The 16,115-nt window shown below is 43.0% G+C and overlaps 1 protein-coding gene across 3 annotated transcripts; it reads left to right on the forward strand.

Annotated features, from left to right (window-relative positions):
• Positions 1 to 87: 87 nt before the first annotated feature.
• Positions 88 to 15,689, forward strand: LOC128760584 (ras-related protein Rap-1A). Of its 3 annotated transcripts, none has more exons than XM_053868081.1 (8): positions 88 to 150; positions 7,015 to 7,103; positions 7,626 to 7,694; positions 7,839 to 7,895; positions 9,043 to 9,183; positions 11,727 to 11,870; positions 12,015 to 12,142; positions 14,609 to 15,689. In XM_053868081.1, the coding sequence occupies exons 2-7, from the start codon at positions 7,047 to 7,049 to the stop codon at positions 12,102 to 12,104; spliced, it is 558 nt and encodes a 185-aa protein (XP_053724056.1). In that variant the 5' UTR covers positions 88 to 150; positions 7,015 to 7,046; the 3' UTR covers positions 12,105 to 12,142; positions 14,609 to 15,689. The 3 variants fall into 3 exon arrangements, with proteins under 3 accessions (XP_053724056.1, XP_053724057.1, XP_053724059.1); XM_053868082.1 differs by lacking the exon at positions 88 to 150 and adding an exon at positions 468 to 918; XM_053868084.1 differs by lacking the exon at positions 88 to 150 and adding an exon at positions 4,008 to 4,112.
• Positions 15,690 to 16,115: the final 426 nt, after the last annotated feature.

Below are 16,115 nucleotides of genomic sequence, written 5' to 3' on the forward strand. Positions count from 1 at the left end.
AGTGAGATTCTGTAGCATCGTTGATGGGAGGGGGATTATATTCAAGGTTCATGCCCTTTTAAGAAAAATAAGAAATAGTAGGCAGTGACGTCAGCTGCAGGGAGGCAGACTGACACTTGCGGAGCGGCGCGAGGCAGCGAGCGACAAACGGTGAGTGGCAACACCAAACTTTACCGGAGCCTCTATGCGGTTAAATATGCCAATTGTGTGGGTTCTTGGTGTCGTCGCCTGCCTGTTGTTGGGTGTATATCCGTGAAGGTTCGTGGAGTCTCTTTGCAGCGAAGTAATGGAGAGAAATGTCCGCAACTGAGCGAGTGTTCACTCCCATTTTAGTCAAGGCCGGGCGGAAGGGCAGGTAGCCACGGCTTCGTTTCACCCGTCCCGATCTGCTCATTGTGTTAATGGTGGCGGTCCACGTGTGTTGTTGGTGGCTCTGCTGTTGTATCGGTCTGAAAACATCGCTTACATGACATCACAACCCCGCTTTAATCACAAGAGGAGGGCAGGAATGTGACGGCTAGTTAGCTAGCCAGCTAACCAAGTGTCGGCGGCCCGTCGTTGGGTTGGCAGCTAAAGCGAGCTAGTTACGCTAACCAGCTTGATAACGGGATTTAGTGGGCTTCCTGTGATGGATCAACGTTGTTTACCAGCTACCGTAACACCCCAGCGTGTGTAACGGGGATTATTTCAGCTCTAATTTACCAAACTACGACGGAAGTGCTGGTAGCTGATGTTGTAATTTGGCATGGACGGACGCGCTGCGTGTCGCTCCAGCTCGCGGGGACTTAACATGATGGGAGGCGATAAACATATGCTGGAGGCAAATTAGCTGGATTCCCACATCAGCGGTGGATTTCGTTCTCTGCCAGGGTCAGCATGTTGTTGAGAAGCCGGGCTCAGTGACGAGAAACAGGAAAGGTGTGTACGCCGACACTCAGCAGGTCAACGCTATTCATAATTCATATCTTATTACCCAACTAAAAGCTCCACCTGGGCGCTTTACCTTTTCAGACCACTTCCTCTGCTGTCTATCTACCTATCTATCTATCTCTCGATCATCTATCTATCTATCTAAAAATACAAGCCTTGCATATGATACGCCAGTTAAGCTTTCTGATCATGTGTGAGCAATTGCTTGAATGGAGTAATTCTAACAAACCTTTTTGGACAGCACCCTGAACCTGAATAAGTTATTTAGATTACAGGGCTGCGCCGACTGTAATCGACTTAGCTCTTAGTCGCCAACCACTCAGGCGCCCGCACCATTGCCATGGACAGCAAACTCTTCAAACCAAACTGACGAATTTGAACAATGAAATGTTTCAGAACATCTTAATACTTTATTTGGAACACTACAAGAACACGTGTTGCATGTTCACCAACCCGTACGCATCATTTGTTGACATCTTAACCGATTGTTAAAATAGTTGTGACTAGTTGACTGCCAATATGGTTCTGATTTAACCCATAACTAGTTGCTACAGCAGTAAACATTCATTTTTCCCATCTTCTAATGACTGTTTACAGCACAATAATCACACGAGAATTTGTGTTTGTCATTGTGTGTCTCATACGCTGAAACGTTCACTTCTCGATACCCACTAAGTAGTTTACAACTGGAGTAGTTGCTAGTTGCAGCCCTAGTAGATTGCACGAATAAGTACTTGATTTTGAAGGCCTATTTTAACAACATATATTTTTGAAAGTATTTTAGTAAGTTCTTTTAAAATCTTAGCAATATTAATGATGGATTTCTAATACTATATGAAGTGAAGATCAATTTGTCTTAAAACAACATTGTCTGCACTCAGGTACATCAAATAATAAACAGCAATGCAACAAAAACAGATGTCATTAACATCTGTTACAACTGGCACGAAAATACTGTCATGGTTCTGGTTTCAGGTATGTTGCTAAATTTGTTAATGCAACTGTTTTTTGGACCTGAAATGTATTTTTTTTTAGAATCTATGTAGGCTGACATGCTCAATATGATATACCTGAAGAAAAGGAATGGATCACGATTGTATGATTCAAAGCTTATTTTGTTCCTCTTACAGTGGAGCATCAAAAACGAGAATCAAGTGGAGACTACATATCTGGCTATGTAACTGTTGGGTCATCAGCCTCAATTCAGTTGACCTTTACTAAGAAAAACAATGCATTTATTGATGTTATAAATGTGTATGTAAGTGTAGATGTTTGTGCTATTCCTCTTCCTGCTGATTTCACGGCGTTGCAAACATACGCTCAGATTCAGATCACTATTTTGTTTCAATGAAATGTGTTAAGAAGGTATCCATGCCATCTAGCTCCATATCCGCTTTCTCTGATGTATGAAAATAGCGTCCTGAATACAAGTACAGCTTGCTGCTTTCACTCAACTCTTTCCGACTAAAGGCTAGGTTGGCTGTCTTGCCCTTCCTGTTCAGGTAGTGGAAAATGAGCCAATGAACATTTCTGTAAATCTTAGCCTTTGTTTTTGTAACATGATTTTAAGCGACTACTGCTTCAACTTTTATTTTCTTTCATCGTCTCATTAGGGCCTCACTGGGGTGAAGGGATGTTTTTGTTGCCACATAATTGGCCTGTTTTACTAAAGATGACCCAGATTGTGAGCATGCATAGTAGTTAATGAGGGAAACAAAGTTTTCTACCGGGACATTCGTCATGGGAAGGCGTGACTTGTAGTAGTACTCGTAGTTTCAGGTAGTCTTTGCTTCTGATGAGGAGTAACCCCAGTTTACTTCTTCGACTTGGCCCAACTATCTTTTACAGGAACAGAGAAAAGCTATTTTAGATGCCTGCTCCTCTGTTTCCATCCTATCAGCACAACAGCTTTTTTTTTTTTTGCTTTTGGGAAGAGGATGTGGTTACAGGTCAAGGCTCGTGACACCACTGCATATGCTTAATGGCATTTGTCACTTGTGCATCTTTGTCATTATTAAGTCACCAAACATTTTTGTGTGTCAGGTTTCAGCCCTTCATGACTTGCTGGGGATTTATAGGTTGTAACTCAGGCAGTGACACGTAAGCAAGTACTTGTTTGTTAATCTACTTTTTGCTAGAAATGGTGGCACCGTTGAACATGTTGCTGATCGAAACACTACCCAAATTCCACCGTCCGTCAGGCTTCTGAATGCACCATTGTGCTGAATGTCTGCTATCTAACCAGCCACATAGCTGAAATGTAACTTCTAAACACACGTCAATGAGAATGTGATGCAGTGTTCCCTTGGTTTCTAAGATGTGATGAGTTGGAAAATTTTGATCCGGAAAGGAATACACTGTAACCAAAGTGGGTTATGCTGCAACTGTAAACACTAGCATGGATTGTAGGAGCAAAATCACTTGATACACTTTTCTTGTCATGCATATTTTGCCTTGGTTGCTTAAGCTGGAACAAATTTTGAGGATAGATCAGCAAATGATGAGTCACCCTGGGAATGTGCCTGAAAGTGTGCTCCTTTATGAGAGAGAAAGTCGCTGTTAAATCAGTTTCTTGATGTTTTCAGCGAACACTTTGAAGTGTACAGTTTCGGATGATGATTACGCTGCTCTTTCTACACATCCGGAGCCAGATTAAACAAAAGTTCTTGTCGGTAATATTGAATAAGGTAAAGCTAATGTACGTTAGTTGTAATTTAGCACACCTCTGCTGTAATAAGCTTCTGAGTTCATCTCAAAAAGTTGTGGTTTTGTTTTAGCTAATGAGTAACCAGCAGCTTATCAACTCTTATCAACACATTTTGCCACAACTGTGTTTTTCTTAGAGAAACCTCAAGTGTGTTTTTTTGTAACTACCCTTGCTGTAAATGTCGTCACAATCCGCAAGAGGACGAGCCAAGCTGCCATCTCACTGCCTAACCAACGGATGTGTGTTGACACCATCCGCCTTTACCGTGGGGGGGACACGGGGCAGCTGTCAGTCATGCATCCCAGCTGAGTCAGTTGCTGTCAGATTAGCTTCACTCGACCAGGAAATGTCGAAGTTGAGCTGCGAGCTTTTCCCTACAGACCTCTGCAGCCACAGAGTTGTTTGCACTGCTGCTAGTAGCACTGCCTGGTCCAATTCCCGGCCTTAGATGGATGCATACCTTTGACTCCACAGGGTGAGTGATTGTGTGATGGCATTGGGGAACAGGCTTTCCGTGTCATGTGGCTTCCTCTCGCTCCTTATTTGCTGGTGGTTACTACAAGACCAAGGCTGTGGTGTATTTGTTGTGTTGGGAATGAGGCTATGTTGTTGAGCTCAGTGGAAAACAGGAGAGGCTTGGATTTAAAGGGAGATGTCCTTAAATGGCCCTGTCTGTGTTTGTATGTGTCGTGAGTAAGCAGATGCTGAAAAGTGTGAAAGCTAATGCATCATATTCAGTTTGTTTTGAGGGCTCATTTAGTCATGGCGGTCAGATGCAATAGTTTCAAGATAACCCGAAGCAGTACATGTTGCCTTGGTCAGTCTGTAATTTAATAGCTGTACGACGTGGTCATTTATGATTACGCTCTGTCTTCTCACTCACAAAGCTTAACTTATTCCTGGTGCGATTGCCTCCTTAACATACCGGAGACCTGATGGAGAGTCCAGCAAAGAAACTCCTCACAAAGCAAATGATCTAACCTAATTCAGTTGGAAGCAGCATCACTGCCTTGACCCGTTTTATTTTTGCTGTCTCTTTAGGAAAGGGTCTTATTTTTAGTCTGACCATTTTAACACATTTGCCATGGAACAAGTAGTCTGCCATTTTATTCCCCTAGTGCCAAGGTGTGTCACTCTTGTCTCAGTAGCTGGGCTTTGCATGCATTTCCTTAAATCCCAAAAGTGGTTCACTGGCTCCCCTTTTTGCTTTTACATTTTGATGTTTTTTTTCCTCTCTTTTTACATTTCCATATGAACTAAATGCTGGACGGTGTTACATCTCTTGCCCCTTTTCTCTTTTACTTCTGGAAGTTGTCATTTCAGTGTGCTGCGTATTGCAGTCAACAATGAGCTGCACATTTTAGACTAACTAAACTCTGGTTTTATTTCCACTCCCCTGTTGACCTAGAGCTCAGTGGAATTGTTATGAGTGAAACGTAGCTTAAAAAAGCCCCAAATGGCAAGCCATAACAATAAATAAACCTTCTGTTGGAAGGACACTGGAGTGTTGTATATGATAACTGTTTGTCAAACCATAGTAAAAATGAGTTGGAAAAATCCTTCCCGTTCCAAACCATGTTTTCCTACTCTTTTTGTTAAATGACTTGGTTAGCCTCTAAAATGGATCTGTAAACATGTGGTGCTGATTGTGGTTGACAATGAACTCTGAGTCAGGATCATAATATTTTAGAATTTAGTGTGGGCTTCTTGCTAACGTCACATAGGAGACAATCTTTACGCAACTCATCATTTTCACCTATCTGACATCCGAGTAATGGACTGTTTATACTGTGAGTGAGGCTGCACATGCACTCTACTCTTGAATGTTTATTTGACATTGTGGCGACAACTGTTAACATTTCTCGACTGCAGTCCTGCTCTTTCTCAGTTCCTCGAAACTGCTTATGCTGTTTAACTAAGTAGAACCGTTCTCTGGGAGCAGGGGATTAGTGAATATACTTTCTTCATAGTCCAAGCTTCATGTCCCACAAGATTGCTGCCTGCTATTGAAGTTTGAAGTTGTTGGTCCTTTGTCCAGCCCCAGAGCGTCTATACTAATTGTGCTGTTAAAAAAATCATGCATGAAAAGACCTGCCTTTCAACGAGGCTGGTGCTAATGTTTTGATGGTTGGTGTATAGAAGAGGAAGGCTTCAGTGTTCTGAACTGCACAGCAATTGCTCAAAGCAAGAGTGCTGCGTGTATTTATCGGCAGTCATGATGTTGATCTTGTACTGCTTCTGTTGCCTATGAAGTAATCTTCAAAACATGGCCACTCTTACTTTCTTCTCATCCCCTTGCACAACATCAGTGAACTCTATATGCACTTTAGCTCGTGTGCACTTGTAACTGTCACGCATTAGGTTATTAAGGCAGTGAAGGATAAAATGTATATATAATAAAATAATGGGTAAATGTATCATGTATCATTTTATATGGGTTCATTTTTGCAGTATTTCATGGTAAACATTCTCTGATGCAGTGCAGCTCTGCAGAAGGACAAGATGAGATTCTTAAGCAGAAGCTGAAGTAGGTATTAAAAGTTCATTTCTGAAATATTTTGATGAGGCAGCAGTAATCCTCAGTGGAAAGCACAGAAAAAGACATAACTTAGATCTGATGCTGAGAGTAAAGTAGAGCAAAGCAAGTCAGCTTTTAAAATACAAGTCCTCCCTTCTGCTGGCTTGTTTACTCACTGTTCTGCTGAGTTGGCAATATAGTACTGGCCTTTTATATTGATGAGGATTAACGGAACAGATTGGAATGTCGGGAAGCAAAAATGGGTGGCTTGAAGTGCAGGTTTTTTTTCTAACAGTGTCTCAGTAACATGCCGTGTAGTGACCCAGTTGGCTAACCCAGCTGACTCCATGCCACAGCGTGTGCCAGTGACCAGAAGCCTTGGCTTTGATAAAGGGATAGTTCGATGGCTTCACAGATTGGTCTGTTCTACAGTGCGTATCCATTTGCTGGTTTCTGCTGGTTGTTTTAAGTCTCATTCAAACAACAGCCTGTCATGGAAGATCTCATAGTTGGGCGTGTGTAGCAGCATGATGGCGTCATTATAAAAAGTGTGATCCAGATCCATGTGTCTCCCCCTTCCGTCCCCCCTGTGCACTCAAAATCGAACCACAGCTGGCTTGTGTTAGAGCTGGGTCAGATACTCTTCACCTCCTCCACCCTGAAGCAGCTCCACTTATGGGTGTTCCCCCTATTGTTGTGCTGCCTCTTGTCTCATAACCTCTAGGAATGACGAGAATCCTTCCTTCTCCATAGTGGAAAATTCACGAGAATGGAATTTTGTTTTCCTTCCTCTTGGGACAAAATCAATTAAACTCTGATGGTTAACACTCAAATGTCTTTTCTTGTTTGTCTTCTGCAGACTGTTTGGCTGTCTGGTGAAGTGATTCCGCCATGCGTGAATACAAGCTAGTGGTGTTAGGCTCTGGAGGTGTGGGCAAGTCCGCTCTGGTGAGTATTCCCGCCTGACCCCTCATCTGGAACACCTCTGCTCTGAATGTTTTCGGACTGAGCCTTGAGTTGAAAATGAAAGTGTTATGTCTCCAAATGTGTACAGTAGAGTTGCACCGTGTAAGAAATCAGGTGATGTAAGCAACACATAAGAAACTGACTTTTGTGTCAATTATAAGGCAGAACAGATGTTTGACTTTGAACACACACCTCCTTGCTCACAGAAGAGACGGAAGACCACAAATGAATACAGAATTCTGTCCACACTGTCATTAACTTTGACCAGGTGTCTGAGTTAATCCCTTGAACGGGTTTGCTGACGTGTTTAAGATGTTATCAGATGGTCTGCTCTACACTGAATTCCAACTCACCATGAAGCACCTCAGTCGCTTGATGGATTGTCCAAGCTTGGTCTTTGAGATGAGGACATGAAAGTCTATTAAAAAGATGCACTTCGCTCTGAGTGTTCCTTTTAGTGCTTTTGTTTTGTATGTGACCATACGTCTCTGTTGCCTCTTGCAGACAGTTCAGTTTGTACAAGGAATCTTTGTGGAAAAGTATGACCCAACAATAGAGGACTCGTACAGAAAGGTAAAAAATGGGGCTTTGTTTACAACTGCCTAAAACTGTCTCTTTCATTCTCATGCCTCAGCTTTATATTTTATTCATCTCTTGAGCCCATTTTAAACTTCTGAATCATTTGGCAACTGAACTGTTCTTGTTTTCATCTTTCAGCAAGTGGAGGTAGATGGGCAACAGTGTATGCTTGAAATTCTCGACACAGCTGGCACAGTAAGTGGAAAAGGAGAATCCCTTTCAGAAAAAAATGAAAGTAAAAACGTCGTCATATTGCTCATTTTGATTCGCGCACCTGGCAGATATTTTTTTTCCCGCCCCCGGGAGTGAGTAATATTCTGAATGAGTTCTACATGTTAGCATTTCAACCATTGTGCGCTCCACTCGACTTTGCTGACACAGCACCTTATCTGCAATGCAGTGAGATATGAGTGATGCGTGACTCATATAGCGAGTACACATAGATTCAAATCCGAGAACTTTTACAGACAACATTCAGGTAAATCATATATGTGGACTCAAAGGTAATCTGCTCAGTGATAATCTTTAATGATTTTAGTACACTTAAAAATACTAATCTGTGCAAATGAACTTTAGCCCGTGCAGACCTTGCTGGAGTGATGTTGGAGCAACTCCTTCCTTGTGCATGACACAATACAGTTGGCCCTTCTGCATCCACAGTATCCCAGAGGCACACTAGCAGTAGCCAGGAGCTGAACTGGCTCATTTCCAAGTGCTAGTCTGTCTTGTCTTCCAATGTAGGATGCAAAAATCAACCCTAGAGGTACTTAACCCACATTCTTATGAAATGAGCCGCAGCAAGTCACAAGATGGAGGTTAAAGATAGGTTTTGTAACACTGGCTTGGACAACGTTGACAAAGCAAGAGCATGTTTTACTTAAGAAGCAGGTGAAAGTGGGGTTAATACTGCTCTCATCGTAACACGTGGTTAACACTTTTACACTCATGGTGCTGGATTGTAAGCTAGCCAAAACAAACTTCCATTAGTGTGCAGGTTTACAACCTTAGATACAGCACATGTTGGTATTTCAAGTTTAGCACCACCGGACTGTGCATCTGGCAACTATTTAATCCTGCTGGCAAGCCATATTTCGCTTTAGACAGTATATTTATCGAGATATTTAATTCGACATAAGCAATCGAGAATGCTGAGTATGCATCACTCAGTTTCATCACATGATGTGGGCTTAACGTATGGTATGGGGCCATATGTCACTCAAATCAAACCAGGTCATGCTCTAGTGTGTGGTGTCCTGCCACAGAAAAGGCTGCAGTATGCTTGAATGCCTCCAAGCATGAAGCTGAGCTCACAGCCTGTGTGTTTTTATTGTGTCCTGTGTAGGAGCAGTTCACAGCAATGAGGGACTTGTACATGAAGAACGGCCAAGGGTTCGCCCTGGTATACTCCATCACAGCACAGTCCACCTTCAACGACCTGCAGGACCTGAGAGAACAGATTCTACGAGTAAAGGACACCGAGGACGTGAGTTTCCATCATAACTGCCATTAATGAATAGATTGTTGTTGTTTTTTTTGCTTTCATTAAAATGGTTTGTTGGAAATGTCAGCAATGTTCTCAGCCGCCCACATGGCTCTGGAACCTGATCGCACCGTTGCCATGGATACCCTCCAACACGATTTCTGTGTTTGATGCGAGTTATTTACACATGTGTTAGCACTTATTAGAAAGTGTGTGCACCCATTCAATTGTCTCCCTTTGTTTTATTATGATGGGTGTGTGTTCTGGCGGCCAAATGTTAGTGCTGTGCACAAGTTTGTTATGTTGGATAACCTCATTTGTGCTGGTATTGGAGGAGGTCCTGTTCTGATAGACTGAATGTTTGTGCGCTGGTCGATGACACGGATCCAATTTTTTGTCATAATTATCCAGTCAGCCTCAACACCACATCCCCTCATGTTTCCCCTCATGGAGATGCTGGTAGCAAATACAGGAAGGTATTTCTGTTCCTTCACCAAAAAGTTAGTGTCCTGTCGATCCTTTTTCAAGTGGTGCACTCTGCGCCAGCAGGGTCCGCGTTGACCTTTTTTGGTGTTGCCTGCTGGAGTGAATGTTGCACCTCTCTCTGTGTTGTGCTTGCCTGCAGCGCTCACATCAACGTTGAACTTTGTTACTTTTGAGTTTCCTGTCTGTTCTTCTAAATCTCCCGTCCTCTGTGTTCGACTTTGCGGTCTCGGTGTGGACTGGCGCCGCGTGTGAGTGGTTGCACCGTCAAGGATGACGTGCACAGCGTGCCTCGGCTCATCCAAGAAACTTCAGATTGTGAATCTGTGGTTCTGTGTTAGAGCCTATGTGGTTTTGGAACTAATGTTCGCCTCAGGGGGAAAGGATTCAGTTGAAGATTAGTGAGTCGTTTTTTTTTTGTGAAATCGTGAGCATCTCTCTGTTTCTGTGCTCGTCTCCAGTGAATTTCTTGACGGTCGATGCTCCGTTGGCTTTCAGCACAGTAGCTCCTTAAACCTGCACCTATGAAAGCATCTGTTTGCCTTGGCTTCCCTCAGGAATGCATAAGTAAGGGAAATACTTACCGTGTTTTCTTTCTTCATCCAGGAGGATCGGATATTTTATGTGGAGAAAGCTTTTGAGCCGTTGCTGGGCGAAAGTAGAGCAGAGACATTCCAGTTGTTTCTGCAGCTGGTTTCACTCTCACTTTCAGCCATGCGCCATTGACTACAACACTAGCGAAGTGCCGAGACTTGATATCGCCAAGCTCAATTAACAAGCCCTCTAATGACTGCAGCAATAACACAGCAGGAGAAAATTCCTCCTGCTTTTAAGGAAAGTCATTAGGGCTGAGGATTTTAGTAAGTGAGCAGTCACCAGTGTATTAACGCTGACTTCTCGCCACATGTCTTATATAAGGGAGGTCTTATGACGTTTCCAGGCCATCTCTGCTTGTGTGTGTGGAAGATGGTCCTCATGCGTGAAGCCCCTCTGTTCTACGGTCCGCAACCAGCATACCACTATGGGCGGGACAGGACCTGCCTGTAGCATGTCCACGTCTGACAGCCATGTCTGTGGGTTATGTCAAGTCTTCAAGCAGGCTAATGCTGCCTTGCTGACTCAAAAAGAATCCTGCATTTTCCTGCCATCCCTCTCGTCAATTGAAGAGGCAAAGTTTATCTGAAAGGCGAACCAGTTTTTCTCACTGTTTCTCTCCCTGTCGGAAAAGATGTTTAGCTTCTCAGTCCAAGGCCGCTTGTTTAGATATCAAACGTTAAGCAGCAACCTCTGACTGGCCATCGCAAACATTGCTGTTTCCTGCTCCCAGAAGCTGAAGTTAAAAATGTGGGATTACAGAACTAGGCTCTGAACAGTCAGCAAGATAGCACACGTCGGGATTCTGATTTACAAGGATCCAGTTTTTCCTGATTGACACAAGACTTGTGGGACATTTCTGCAGGGGTCTGCGGTGAAGGCTGGTTTTCCCTCGCATAGATTGTTACACAAATGGAAGTCCCCTGCATTAGATTATTAGCTCCTGTAATTCTATATTTAAATCTGCTCTGGCCTTATTTCTCTTGATATTCTGTCAACAGCTGTTGCTTTATCTTTGTTGTGAAGGTTTTCCACTTCTCTCCAAAAAAGTGACAGCACACAGTAAGACTCTCGCTGATGCTGCTCAGTATGGATAAGTTTGAAAACACGCAGGAAGGAAGTCGATGTTATCCTGACTGGGCGGGGCTGCCATGGCTTCCTCCAGGATAGTGAGCTCCCTAGATAGCCGGTCAGGAAACAGCCGGCAGGATGAGACGCATCCCGACACCCCGCCTGACCCGGCAATGTGACAAACTGTGACAGAAAAAACAGTTTGCCCAGACTCTTCCTCTATCCCTCTGAAGAAAATCTTCTTGGACCAATGGGTCACATTGATGCCCAAAACACAGTTTTATTAGCACAATGTCTTTGCCGTCGAGGTTGATAATCTTTCTTTGTTTGGATTACGATTGCATATGTACACTGCATAGAATTTGGAGAAAGTTCTGACTTTATTTGTTCATCTGCAGGTGCCGATGATCCTGGTTGGGAACAAGTGCGACTTGGAGGATGAGCGTGTGGTGGGGAAGGAGCAAGGCCAGAACCTGGCCAGACAGTGGAACCACTGTGCCTTTTTAGAGTCGTCTGCTAAGTCAAAGATCAATGTCCTCGATGTGAGTACCACAACTGGCATTGCTTTGGAGGGGAAACTAAGACTTCAAATCATTTTTAAAAAATCATTAATGATTAAACTTTGCCACTTTTCGTAATATTATTGCCTAAGTGTATGACTCACATCCTTCATCTTTCTCCTGTAGATCTTCTATGACCTGGTCAGACAGATAAATAGGAAAACGCCAGTGGAAAAGAAGAAAGCAAAAAAGAAATCCAACTGTGTGCTGCTTTAAAGACCCCCCCTCCAGCCCCTGCAGCAGCTCTGAGCCAGGTGTGTGTGTGTGTCTTCAGTTTCATGTGACACGAGTGCGTGTGTGGACCCGTGCTTCTTTCTGCGATACGCTGGCCGGCTGTCAGGTCAATATTCGTTACGTAACCACTTGGAGGGACTGTTTTAGATAGCGCTACACAACCTATTGTACCCTCGGTTTAAGCTCACCTCGATCAAGACACGTGAGCTGCCAAATGAATCTTGTGTCGCCCGAGTGTGCAACTGTCAGGGAGTGGGTTTGGGTTTTTTAAGGCCTGTTCAACAAGAGAGAGGGTTCCTGAAAGCATGAGCTCATTTTGGGAAACTGTCAAGTGGAGGTGAGGAAGAGCTCCACCTCCAGTTAGAAGGCGGTAGAACAGTGCCAACAAATGAAGAGAATTGAGTTGAACCTGAATGATGATTGTGACAAGAGAGGTTCCGTGTGAGCGCGCTGAGAAATAAAACGTGCAGACACTATGCCACATTATGCAATTGTATATTCCCTGGCGACATAATTTCGTGAGCTCATCTCATTGATGAAGGAGGTGTGGTGTTCATGCTGGCCAAGGCTGACGCCCCAGCTTTTACTTCACGATGAATAAAGTGACTGAAAGTATCGGGCAGTTTTAAAGATCTCCATTTTAATTTGTTAGGTCAAGATAAGCATGTGTTTTCATCTTATGCAAATGTGGAGCTTCGTCGAGGAGGATGTGAAACTGTTACCCTAGTCATTCTGTGGGACTTGCTTCCTCTGGAACCTTTATTTTCATTTCAAGCCCGATTTAGTCAGCGAAACATTTGCTTTCATGTAAGAGTCAGTTTCAGTACGTTCACATCAGTTGTCGTGATGATGTGTTTTAGAGATCTGACGTTTTGAAATGCCCTCTCTCATTCTGTTTGTTTCAAAAGTCAGGTTGTTTAACCCCTTAACTACCAAACTTGGCAAAAATGGTCAGGCAATTTTTCAGACCTTCTGAACTCCCAGTTTGGAAAATATTGAAATATACTATATATATTAATAGAATATGCAAATCAAAATGTAATAAAGAATATTGAATTTATGTATTAACAAATGTATGAATAATAAAATGCAATAAAAAAAATCCACTTTCAGAAAACATTGAAAGATGCAACCTTTGTCCTTATATGGATGATGGAAAATAATGAATTGATCGAATTTACGTAGGGATATAATGTCTTATGACTTTATACAGTGACATTTACTTATGTACTTCTACACATGTACTTATTAGAATTTGTTACTCAACATCACTGACCCAAGAAGTCGTGACAATAATCTCAACTGTGTGGACCCAAAAATCCCAGAAGGGATTTAAGTCATTGAGCCTCTGATGTTAAAAGTGTTTTTCTGTCAAAGCTCTGCCCCTCAAACGTCCTGACAACCTGTGCTCGAACATTGTTCAGCTGCGGCGTCAGAACAATATATCTGCCTCCTTCACTTACTTTTCACTGACAGAGCGGGGGACGTAAATCTTTGATATCGCCGATAACAGCGGATTACTGATACAGGCCAGACCATTGTGCCGGGCCCTGGCACCGGGCAAGCCTCACCACCCACTGCGTTCCTCGTCGGAATCCATCTGTGCGATCAGTTGGAGTGTGTATGTGAGAGTGGGGCCCCGGGGCGATGTCCGTCCCCTCCAGTTCACACGCCGGCCAGCCCCGCCAACCAGCACTAATTGGATTATGACCCCAGTCACATCAGCACCTACACCATGAATGCTGGGAGTGGCACAGAAGGTTAATGGGACGTTTCACTTTAGGACGCTGTGCATTGTTTATCACACTGACCTGATTGTTCGCCTGTGTGCCGGTGTAGTCAGGCTCGACCAAAAGTGTCAGAGTGTGGTCTATATTGTGCTGTTTGTTGTCGTCACGTCTGCTTTTTGTTTGACTGTTGTGAGAAGAACAAAGGTTTCGGTTACCGCTCACTCTACAATGACCGTCTCTATCACTGTAATTGCTAGTGTTGTGTTTCCACAACTGATCTCAGGTGATGAAGGTGACCAGCGTCAGAACAACTTCAGACTAGCTGGAAACATGAGGCAGCAGCTGGTGCTGAGGTCATGCTTTCTCAGGCTCAGGAGTGCGAAGGTTGTCGTCATAGTGAGCAAGGTTATCATGCCGTCATATAAGATCCGGCTGGCTGACACTGAATGAAGACCAATGAGGCCCTGTTGTGAACTTGAGTGCATGTGGGAAAGGTCAAGGGCCACATGTTGCGTCCTAAAGTGAAATGTCCATCTCACTAAATTACTAAATAAATGTAGCATTATTCTGGGATGGAACGCTTGAAAACACTGGTAATAAACTTGTCAAAAGTAATGGGTTTTTTTTTTTTCATTTTGGTGTTTGTGAATAGTGGGTTGACTGAGATGTTGCAGCGCAGTAGAATGGCCAGTAGAGGGTGCTGGTGACCATTTGAGCTGCGCTCAGGATATGCACTGAACTTGTGTCTTCTTGCAGAAATGCTGTAATGAAGAACTGTTGCCCTGATTGGAACGTGCCAGCATTCCAACAAGCCCCGCCCCCTCCCCCTCCATCAGCCATAAACGGTGAATCAGCTGACCGAACTGCTCCTATCGACAGACGAGGATGATCAACGAGAGAGTGAGAGAGATTTAAGAGTGAGGAAAAGAAAGACAGTAAGAGAGAGAGGGAGAGAGAAGACTCTGGTCTCTCGCCTCCGAGGACCTTCCTGTACGTCTCGGTTTGTGTGACCCCTGACCCCTCCCACCTCAATGGACCATTTGTGCAACTAATCAAAATAACAAACTGATTCAAGCCTCTGGCAGCGTTTAAAAAAAAAAACAAAACAAAACAAAAAAAGAGTCCAGGAGCCGACGATCTGGCTCCAGAGCAGCCCCTCGAATCACCTTTCTTTTTTTTTTTTTATTACCATGGTTTGACAGTTTAACAAAAAGAGAATAGAACGACATTAGATCTGGGTTTCAGTATTTTTCATCTTTTTCAATGTCGTATTTGAAGACATGGACGTCGACCTCTTTAGTTGTATGATTATAAATATTCTTCAAACATGAGCATGAAACTAAAGCATCAGTTATTGCGTGTAGATGTTTTCAAGTAAAATCAAGTGGAAAAGTGAGAATTCTTTTATAGCCATACACCAACAACCCACCTTTCCTCCATGTCCGTGATGATAGAAGGTCTCCAATTTGTATTTTTATTTCTCTTCGTTTGCCCTGTTGTTCATGGACTTCTCTTCTGCAAATATCTCTCTCTGATGTGACTTAATTTTATACTTGGTCACTGGGATTTCATAGCTCCCATAATATATTCTAATGCCATTTTTTTTGCATAAAGATGCTTCAGAAAAATGGGTCTTTTATAGAAGAACTATGGGGGAAATAAGGATTGATTTCTATGTCTCTTGAAGCTGAAATATATTATACTAAACCAACTCTAATAATGCTTCTTGTGTTTTTCTGTCAACGATTTTCCAGCATTTACGAATTATTAAAGTACATTTTAGTACATTTTCATTATATTGGTTGATGTATTTTTGTGAATTAAACTTTTATCCAAAGTGCATTTGACTTTCTTATGACATTAAAGGGTTGAAGATTTGATGAATCCGGGACTTGTTTTTCCAAGTCCAATGCTTTTTGTTTTGTCTCTTGAATTGAGTACGACCTGGTGTCCTCATTACCAAGCCTTCATCACGCTTAAGGCTCTACTCCAAGTCTCCAACAGATGACGCCTAGCTGCAGCGCGAGAAACCCATGTAAGGTCTTCAAATGAATGAGCTTGTCCATCAGTCGGTGAATGTTCATTGCCGAGTGTCAACACAAGCCCAGCGTATGTGGTTCTGAATGCTCTGTCGAGCCAAAAAAAAAAAAAAAGAAATTTTCATGCCAAGCTATTTTGCCGAGTGCCAGAAAAAAAGTACATCCGTTTATTTTTTTAATTTTCTTTTTTTACAATGGCAAACAAGCGAGCAAGGCCGATATAT

The sequence above is a fragment of the Synchiropus splendidus genome, chromosome 6 (assembly GCF_027744825.2).
Source record: "Synchiropus splendidus isolate RoL2022-P1 chromosome 6, RoL_Sspl_1.0, whole genome shotgun sequence".
Lineage (NCBI taxonomy): Eukaryota > Metazoa > Chordata > Actinopteri > Syngnathiformes > Callionymidae > Synchiropus > Synchiropus splendidus.

Excerpts from the sequence above, each read along its gene's own strand:
- LOC128760584 (XM_053868081.1), top strand. The coding sequence starts at position 7,047 with ATGCGTGAATACAAGCTAGTGGTGTTAGGCTCTGGAGGTGTGGGCAAG. Across the intron at positions 7,104-7,625 it reads GTGTGGGCAAGTCCGCTCTG|ACAGTTCAGTTTGTACAAGG; the intron begins GTGAGTATTCCC and ends TGCCTCTTGCAG. Across the intron at positions 9,184-11,726 it reads GAGTAAAGGACACCGAGGAC|GTGCCGATGATCCTGGTTGG; the intron begins GTGAGTTTCCAT and ends GTTCATCTGCAG.